Below are 10,333 nucleotides of genomic sequence, written 5' to 3'. Positions count from 1 at the left end.
AATGGTGGTGTCCTTAAAGGTTAGATATTTCCTCATTTTTCACTTAAGGCATTAAGATCAATTTCCAAAAGATGATTTTATATTCCTCTTTTCAGTCAACTTTAGCATGGGTGCCAATACTTTTGGCCATCACTGTATGTCAAAGTTGTGTCCCCGAATATGCACATAGCCCTGTTACCCAAACCATTTTTGCCTGGCAGACAGAGTCATATTGGTCACAGGAAATTACATTAAACCATTTTCAAAAACCAAGTGTAGACCAAAGGTGAGTGCCCTTTTGAATTTTTGTAAACTTTTCTGGGATAATAGAGTGGGTAAAACATAACCAGGCAACACCTGTTATTTCTTTGGTATAATAGCTAAATTTCACACCTAGCTAGAGGAGAATGCTATACTAGCATTGATTTGCAGCCCTGTTATTTGCAACCCTGTTACTGTAATTAGTCAATAGGATTATTATCATAGTTAACAGGGTTGACATAAAAATTAATTTATTTATATAATTTAACATAATTTACATACTTTTTCAGACTCTTTTGTATTGGTAACAGGGTTGCGTACATTTATATACACAGCAAATGAAACATACGAGGGGAAACTAGTACCTAGTACTTTTGATGCCAAATAATTTAGTAGTTTATTACCTATATTTCTTAAATATTCAAAAGAAAATGTTAAATAGAACATATTTTTAAAGAAGTGTATCTGCCTAAAATGTCCCCTAATCCTGGAATGTCCCAGATACATAAATACAAATAACGGCTCCCACACACAGTTACATGCGTTGCAGTGCTGGAGACGCATCCCGTTCACTTTACATGGGCTTACGTCACCCGTTGCCGAACTGAATTGTTGGTCCGTTAAGGCCAAGATTGCTCTGCTGTTCGCTGAGAAGTTCAACTTTTGCTGCACTGACGGACGGCACTAGCCAATCAAATTACAAACAAGCGAACAACAGACGGCACCAGCCAATCAAATTACGGTTATACCTTAAGTCATTTGCATAGCTACCATCAGGAACACCCACTGGCATGCTTTGATGGAACGCAACTGTGTGTGGAAGCCGTATAACACAGGGATGATGGACATGGTTATGGAACAGAAAACGCACAGGTACATGGACAAACAGAAGACAAAACTTGAGAGGTAGACAACGAGAAGGGAACACCTGGGGAAGTCAATTAACAGCAAAGCAAGTTTGAAGAGGTGGGTTTTGAGGGCCTGTTTGAAGGCGGGTAGGGTGTTTGATTGTTTGATGTGGTTGGGGAGGGCATTCCAGAGAAAGAATGCAGCAGCTGAGAAGGCCCTCTCGCCCTACAGTAGGTCCGGAGCTTGGTCCTGGTGGTCTTGAGTGTGTTTGCATCAACGGACCTGGGGCAGATGAGTAGGTTGGAGAGGTATGGAAGGGCAAGATGGTTGAGAATTTTGTAGATGAGGATTTCTGATTTCTTGCAATTGAGTTGGAGAAAGTTTTCTTGCATCCTGAGATCTAGGAGAATGAGGATGGTGAGGGTAGTGATTTTAAGGAGTGCAGTTTCGGTGCTGTGTTTGGAGCGGAAGCTGAATTGTTATGGGTCAAAGATGTTATTGGAGTTTTGGTGGGTTTGAAGTTGGGTAGCCACAGCTCATTCCAGGGTTTTGGACAGAAAAGGGAGGGTTGAGATGGGCTGGTAGTTCTTGGGGATGTCTGGGTCAAGACAGGGATTTTTCAGTATGGGGGGTGATTAAAGAAAGCTTGAGGGGGTGTGGGGGGGCAATGCCAGAGACCAGAGAGGAGTTGATCATGTTGGTGAAGAGAGGTAGGCTGTGACAAGAAATGTGGGGATGGGGTCAAGGGCAGAGGTTGAGGGCTTCATGCTGGATATTATGGAGGATACATCAGCTTCAGTGATTGGAGTAAATGAAGAGAGTGACTGGGTTGCAGGAGGAGGGCAGGGGGGTGGAGGTCCAAGGGTAAAAGAGGGGGAGGAGTGGGCCAGTTGATTATGGATGTTGTCAGTCGTGGTTTTGAAGGAGAGGAAGGAATCACACTTGGAGGTGGCAAAGGAGTTGGAGATTGTGTCAATGGGTTTTAGGGGTTTGTTGATGGTGGAGAAGAGGGTCTTGGGGTTGTTGGAATCAGATTTGATGATTGAGAAATAGTGGCAGAAGCAGGCAGAGTTGAGAGCATCTTTGTATTGCTGTCTGTGGAGTTTGGAGGTTTTATTGGCGAGTCATTCCAGTTGTCGGCATCTGGCTTTGAGGAGGCGGAGCTGGTTAGTGTACCAGGGGGTGGAGTGTTTGAAGGAAATGGGTTTGGATTTAAAGGGGGGGTGATGGTGTTGAGGCAGGATGAGAGTCCATTGTTGTAGGTTCCGAGCAGATGCTATTACTGCACAGTGACCCCCCAAGCCCATCTTGTATGGATCCAAGATGGCGGCGCGTACACACGCAGCGACCTCTCTCTGTCCCAACCGTATGGTGTTTTGTTCTTAAAAAAGTGTTTGTCCGAAAGTTTTACGCGGTCCGCCTCGCCTTACTACGTCATTACTACAAGTACAGCAGGCAGTTTTAATTGACATCTGCAAAAGCAAGTTTTGCAGCGTTCTGGACTTTGCAACAGAGACGCTTAAAGGAACTCGGACTACTCCGCCTGCAACAATACCGGACTCGCCTGCTACTCCTCCCCCGAAAGAAAGCGCCGGAAGCGGTGTGCGAGGAAGCAGAAGAGGGCAAGCTGAGGCGCCCGGGCCAGGCTAGCTGCCAGCCCAACTTCGCCCAGCCATACCATCCATTCTCCTGGCAAATGTACGATCACTGGACAACAAAATGGATCACATACGACTGCTGAGATCAACGAACCGGACAGTAAGTAACTGCTGTGTGCTCGTCTTCACTGAGACTTGGTTAAATGACAACATTCCGGACTCTGCTGTACAACTGGAGCAGCTAGCATGCTATCGAGCAGACAGGGCCATTGTAAAGGGAGGTAAATCACGAGGAGGAGGAATCTGTGTTTACATCCGCGGACTAATGGTGCGGGACACTGTAGTAGTATGCAAACACTGCTCACCACTGGCAGAGTTTATGATCATAAAGTGCCGCCCTTTTACCTGCCAAGGGAAATTACTGCGATTCTGCTAGTCGCAGTATACATCCCGCCTACCAACAACAACAGCGATAAGAACGCTGCTCTTAGTGAACTGTACCAGGCTGTCAGTGAACAACAGACGGCACACCCAGACGGTTTCACCATCTTCACTGGAGATTTTAACCATGCTGATCTCAAAACTGTACTTCCAAAGCTACACCAGCATGTTGATTTTCCAACAAGAGGGAGATGACATCCTGGACCTGGTCTACACTACACACAAAGGAGCATACAAAGCCACCCCCTCCCCCACATTGGACTTTCAGACCATATCACTGTTATGCTAATGCCCGCGATACAGACAAAGGGTAAAGCGAACAAACCGGGTTCGTAAGCAGGTAAAAGTGTGGCCTGAGGGAGCCTCCGATGCTCTTCAAGACTGCTTTGACACAACAGACTGGGAAATGTTTAAGCAGGCAGCCACTTACAACAACCGGACAGACATAGAGGAGTATACAGACACTGTAACCTCTTACATCACCAAGTGCATCGATGATGTGACCCACACAAAAGACATCATCACGGGCTAACTGGAAGCCATGGCTGACAGGGGATGTCCTCAGGCTGCTGAGGGCCAGAGACAAAGCCTACAGAGCTGGGGATGAAGCTGGCATGAAAACAGCGAGAGCCAACCTGTCCCGTGGCATCAAGGAAGCAAAAAGGAATACACTCACAAGATAACCACCCACTTCAAAGACAGCAGGAACGACAAAGCCTATGGCAGGGCATTCAGGCCCTCACGGACTACAAGCCCGCCGCCACAGAGCTGTGAGCGCAACATCCCTCTGCTCAACAACCTGAACCGCTTCTTTGCTCGCTTTGAAGCACAAAACAGCACCTGCCCACAGAAGACCCATCCCCTCTACATGAGCAGCCCCTGTGCCTCTCTGCCGACAGCGTGAAGAGGACACTTGCTGCTATCAACACCCGAAGGCAACAGGTCCAGACAACATCCCAGGTCGCGGCGCTGAAGGACTGCGCAGGGGAGCTTAAGGATGTCTTCACAGACATCTTTAACACTTCCCTGAAGCAAGCCATCGTCCCATCATGTTTCAAAGCTGCCACCATCATACCTGTGCCGAAGAAAACTGCTCCATCCTGCTTCAATGACTACCGCCCTGTGGCACTGACACCCATCATCATGAAGTGCTTTGAGCGGCTTGTCATGTCACATATCAAAGCCATTCTCCCCCCCACCCTGGACCCCTTCCAGTTTGCATACCGAGCCAAGCGGTCTACAGAGGATGCAATCTGCTCTGCCCTCCACCCACCCCTCACCCACCTGGAAAAAGAGACTCATGTGAGATTGCTGTTTATAGACTTCAGTTCTGCATTCAACACCATAATACCACAACAACTCATCTGCAAACTTGACAAACTGGGACTCAGTACCTACCTCTGCAACTGGCTACTGGACTTCCTCTGTCAGAGGCCCCAAGTAGTAATGCGTGTTGGCAACAATACCTCAAGCAGCATCACACTGAGCACAGGGGCCCCCAAGGCTGCGTGCTCAGTCCGCTGCTCTTCACCCTGCTGACGATGACTGCACTGCAACCTACAGCAACAATCACATAGTGAAATTTGCTGACGACACAACTCTGGTGGGTCTCATCACCAAGGGCTTGACGAGACTCAATACAGGTTGGAGGTCGACCATCTGACCACGTGGTGCAGGGACAACAACCTCCTGCTGAACGCCAGCAAGACCAAAGAGATTGTTGTTGACTTTCGGAGAGGTCACACCCAACACCTGCCACTGACCATCGACGGTGCTGTGGTGGAGAGAGCGAGCAGCACCAAATTCCTGGGGTGCACATCAGTGAAGACCTCTCCTGGACCACCAACACTGCATCACTGGCTTAAGAGAGCTCAGCGCCGCCTGTACTTCCTCGAAAACTCAGGCGCAGCAAGTGCTCCACCAGCCATCATGACCACATTCTACCGAGGCACCATTGAGAGCATCCTCTCCAGCTGTATCGCTGTGTGGGGCGGATGCTGCACTGAATACAACAGGAAAGCCCTGCAACGCATAGTGAACACAGCTGGAAGGATTATTGGTGCTTCACTCCCTCCCTGAAGGACATTTACACCACCCACCTCACCCGCAAGGCGACCAAAAATTGTGAGTGATGCAAGTCACCCCGCCACAATCTGTTTGATCTACTGCCCTCTGGGAAGAGGTACAGAAGCCTGCGGCCCCAAGACTACCAGACTCACCAACAGCTTCATACACCAAGCTGTAAGGATGCTGAACTCTCTCCCTCCTCTCCCCCTCCACCCTCAGCTACATAACATCCTGGACATTGAACCCACAATGGGCCTGCACTACTCCACTTGCACACTTGAACACTTGCACACTTGTACACTTTACAACTTGGTGTTGTTGTCCTGAAAACACAACACTTCTGCTGCTCTTACATAACTTGCACCACTATGCCGCTTTCTTTATTACTTAGGTCAAACAGAACTACCCAAGCCTTTTATTGGCCTGACTTTGCACTAGTATTTTATTGACTGTCTATGCACAATTTCAACCAAATTTTGCTGCTCTTATTTTTTCATTATTATATGTGCCCTCTTATTTACTTATTTACTTACTTTTTTGTTTACTTGAATGTTATGTTTGTCTGTGGACTTAAATTGGTAAAATATGTCTTGTCTTCACCGTGGGATAGTGAGAAACGTAATTTCGATCTCTTTGTATGTCTGGAACATGTGAAGAAATTGACAATAAAGCTGACTTTGACTTTGACTTTGATCTTATGGGTCATTCAACAGGTCCTTCCATGGTAAACCCAAGGTAAAAGGACACTTCTTCCATGCTGTGTCCACTATGTAGACCTCCAAGGTAAACAGGGCGCACCGGGATTCTGAGGTTGCCAGGATAATACACATATATTTCACCATTTTCAGTTTTCCCTTTTATTCGCAACAACAAACATTCAACTCCAGGCTCTTTCCATATGGCTCCACTTTGCCATAGTTGGTGGGGCTTTTTCTGTTTGTCACTGTCAATCGCTTGGTCAATCTTTGCTTTGTGGACAATTCTTTTAAGACCTTTGGACTTTCCCAAGTAGAAGTGAGCAATGCAACTCTTAGCTGGGAACATGTAATGGAAGCGGCAATGGAAGGACCTCTTTGTGGAAGTGACATAGGTACAGATGTTTTTGAATATTTCCAGGGCACTGTCCTTTCCTGGCCAAAGAAGTACCATGGCAAGGAAGTAAACTTCTGTGCGGTCTGAATGTGTTCCCTCACTTTGTAGCAACTCATTGAGAAGAGTAATTAAATCATTGTATTTTCTGATCTTTGCGGAGTTGGGACGGACACAGTGAACAATAATGTTTGCCAGGATGTAATTCACCCTGTTGATGAAGACTTTCTTGATGAGTTCTCAAAGATGAACTGCCATTTGTTTAAAAAATGCTCCATTCAACCACTGGAGCAGCCCAGCAAATGTGTCAGCACGCTTTCCCTCAAGATAACATATGTTTTCTTCGACAGTTTGCTGTAAACTGATATTCGGTTGTTTGGATCTGTCAGTTTCTCTCTCTTCCCCAGATTTGCAGAAAATTGACATATTTATTAAAAAGTTCAGACACTCTTTTTTTTTGTTTCGCTCTTCAGCTGAAGGGATTGTTTCAATCGATCTGGGTTTCAAATATGTGAAGTAGTTCTCAAAGAATAGAAAGATCTCCTTCATCCTTGGCTTCAGTAAATTCAGGAATTTCTCATGCCTGGACAACACCGCTAGAAATGTAGCTGAACTGGGCAGCTGGTTTCATAGAGGACACTGATGGGTAAGTTTCCCTTCAGAAACTGGACTATTCTATGCCACTGGTGACCATCATATTTGCTGGCAAAGGAAATGTCCTCAAGAACATTAAAGATGATCATGATCACATCCATTTCACCAACATATCCAGACGTATTGTACATGTCTTGCCGTCTTCTATATTTTTGCTCAAAACAATCCATGGGTTCATTTCTCTTCACAATCTCTTCTCTTCATTTCTCTTGTGAATCTTTGAAAGATTGTGTGGCCTTCAATGCTAACTCCAAATACAAGTCCAGGCAGTCTGGGCTGATATCTCTATTGCATTCAATTTCATGCTTTAAACGACACTTGTACACTTGACCAATAGTGTCTGCAATGTGGGAATTGTTGTTCTTCTGTTGGGCATCCAAGGCCCACTGCAGTGCTGATGAAAAATTATTTTCTTTGAGGTAGAAATGTCTTGCCAGAGCTTGAGGCACAGTTGCATTTTAGTCAAATCTCTTTATGGCTTGTATTAATACTAACTTTCCCTCAGCCAGTGGCATTTTTTCCACCAAAGGAGAAAACAATGTGTCTTTATCATCTCCAAGTGCTTTCCTTTGCCGAGTGATTAGCATACTTAGGATGTTTTGCACCAGTATGTCTTTACCCATGCCCGATTTATAAAGAAGGTCACAGTGCAAAAGGTTTATTGCAATTTCACTCAATTTTAGATGGTGCTTTCCAGTGAGAACCTGAAGACAGTGTTTGGCGATCATCTGGTGTAGAAATCGAACTGCTTGGTATGTACCAAATTCCTCAACATTGAAGCAAATTAATAATGTAAAGTAAGGATCCATTTTGTCCCTCAATGTTTCTTGTCCCCAAAGACCATTTCTAATCCCAACAAATTCTTCACACAGTGACAGTGACATGAAAGAGCCATCGACATACGAGTTCAGTAGTGCCAGGAATGAAATGAGTTGACCTGTATGTGTGGAGACATCAAGGTCTTCGACTTTGTTGCATACTAGATCCTTTATGTACTTTTCACTGAAGTTGTTGGTCATGATCATAAAAGCATAAAATGTATCTGGTTTCTCATGGTGGACTTCTAGTTCTTTCAACTTCACTTGGAAAAAGTCTTGTTCCTTGGTTGAGAGCTCATTAGTAATGAACATGCTGTCGATTCCAATTTAGTATGATTGCCAGTAAGTTGGCCTGCTTTGTCTCACGGGCTGCATAAAGAATGCATCTTTGCAAGTCCTCAGCATCTTCCCAGTTGTCTACCAAAAGTAGCACAGGAGTGTAGCTTGACTGCTGGTCTTTCCCATAGGTCAGCAAATGTATGACTTGAGCTGCGATCTCAGTGTTCTGTGCAGTATTGTTTTTAACAACTGCACATCTGAATTTCCTTCTCAAGTTCCATAGCACATGCATAGCCAAAGTAGTCCCACCACAACCTGGATCATGGAACAAGTTGATGATGATGCATGGGGAAGTGTGCCCCCCTGTAGGTGTCATCAGATTGTATAGATCTTCATATTTATCCCATTTGATGAAGGGCAAGCAGCCTGGCCTTTTTGGATAGGTAAAAATTCCACCAGGTCACTTGTCCTCCTCTATAGAAGTTCTCCTCAATATTTTTCTTGAAATCCCTGAACGTCTCCATGGACTCAATCTTTGTGTTTTCACACTCATTCTCACTCAGGATGTCAAGGAAGGTAATCAATTCCTCATCTCTCTTTGTCAGGACCTAGCTAAAACCAGTAGATGGTAAATATCACTGTGATGACTGAGTTTGGGGCTCTCTCTTACTTTTTTTATGGTGCAGTTTACCTCATACAGACTCAATTTGTAAATACATTTACTACTTATGTCAATCTGGCACCGTGTCCCCACAACTTCTTTCCACTGGCTGAACACTGTGGAATCTTTGCAAATACAAAGCATATTATCTTCCCCTCCAAGTTTTCGGTAAAAATTGAACAGAATGTTTCAAGGAGAGGGTTGGAGACATCAGTAATCCCAGAGTGAAGTAAAAACACAACAATGAGCCTGTCTCTTGGAAGAATGTCAGGATTGAAAATGAAATGAATAGTCACTCACTTCCCCTGCTCGTTTCTAAAGCCAGTTGCTTGTGTCGAAGGGTAAATTGTCCTTATTTTCCTCTTTGGCTCGACCATTACAGAAGACCCAGCTTGTCTGTTTATATAGATTTAACTTTCCAACAGTTGCCGAAACACTGTCTGAGTTATTGTACATTCGAGGCAAGTGAATGTTAGTAATGCGATCCTTTTGAAAAAAACTGCATGCTCCTGTGACTTCTGATTCAGGGTCAAAATCGAGTACAGCAAACAACTTAAGTTCTTTCAAAAAACTCAAGTGTTCAAGTTCACTTTCAGGGTATTTGTTTGTAACAACCAAAAATTGTAAGGAAAGCTCAAGTGTGTCTCTACCAAGAGTGATAAGCTGTTGTAGCTTTTGTCCTTGATGACTCTGAGACAGTTCTTGACATCTTTGTTCCATGGACTTGCGAGTTGATGCCCAGGTCAGCACACCCGCAGACACATCCATGAGCTTCTCCTGCAAGCATCTTGGATTCTTCTCAGAAAGTAAATCAATGCTGTTTGCCCCCTGTCGGACATATAGGCACTTATTTTTGTATTTCTTCTTTTCAAACTCTTTAAGGACAGAAATGTAGAACAATTTCTCTTGGGTTTCTGAAAAAGTAGGTACAATGTCAACCTCAATAACCCACTTTTTTGAATATGAACCATCTAAACACTGGACTGGGATGAATTTCGGGGGCCTGATGCTTGCTCGTGCAGCACTTTGGTTCTCTTCAAAATACTCCTTCAGTCGCAAGTCAAATTCATCTACGTATTTCTCAGGTGAAGCCAAATTTATGCCAACCACCTGACCATGTGTGTAGTGTGGTGCATCTCCTACTCCAAAATGGATAGTTCCATTTGTCCGAACATTTATGCATGCAGCTGCAAACCTGAACACCTCAGAGCTGAATTTATGAAGTATCTCTCTCTCACTGGCATTCTCTGTGTTAGCCATGAGTTTGTCATGGATGGGCTCAATCAGATTGGTTGGTCCCGTCTCTGGAGGAAGCAGTTCATTTTGTGTGTACATGAAGGATGGACTGTTCTGGTCAAAGGGGCGTGGTTGGCACATACGTTTTTCAACTGGCAGATGATTAGAGGGGGCACAGACAGAGGCACTTTTAGCCTCCAGTTGACCAGTGGGATTTCTGTTTGGACTGTTAGCGGACTGTAAGGCAACCATATCTCTATTTTCAACTATTGAGGGGGCTTCTTTACCTACACACATTTTTGCTAGTTCTTTGGTATCACAACATTTATCTAAGCCATCTAGGGTTTTCTTAACCTTCTTTACATTTTTAACAATTAAGACTGCAGGTCCATGCCGAATGC

General features: G+C 44.8%; 1 protein-coding gene across 1 annotated transcript; it reads right to left on the bottom strand.

Annotated features, from left to right (window-relative positions):
* Positions 1 to 7,100: 7,100 nt before the first annotated feature.
* Positions 7,101 to 8,559, bottom strand: LOC125295727 (sterile alpha motif domain-containing protein 9-like). The gene is given in 2 exon segments (XM_048245193.1): positions 7,101 to 8,069; positions 8,492 to 8,559. Coding segments are annotated over 2 exon segments (999 nt in total). The 3' UTR covers positions 7,101 to 7,138.
* Positions 8,560 to 10,333: the final 1,774 nt, after the last annotated feature.

The sequence above is a fragment of the Alosa alosa genome, chromosome 1 (genome assembly GCF_017589495.1).
Source record: "Alosa alosa isolate M-15738 ecotype Scorff River chromosome 1, AALO_Geno_1.1, whole genome shotgun sequence".
Classification (NCBI taxonomy): domain Eukaryota; kingdom Metazoa; phylum Chordata; class Actinopteri; order Clupeiformes; family Clupeidae; genus Alosa; species Alosa alosa.
Note: the sequence above shows the minus strand (reverse complement) of the source record. Positions and strands in the feature narration are given on the sequence as shown.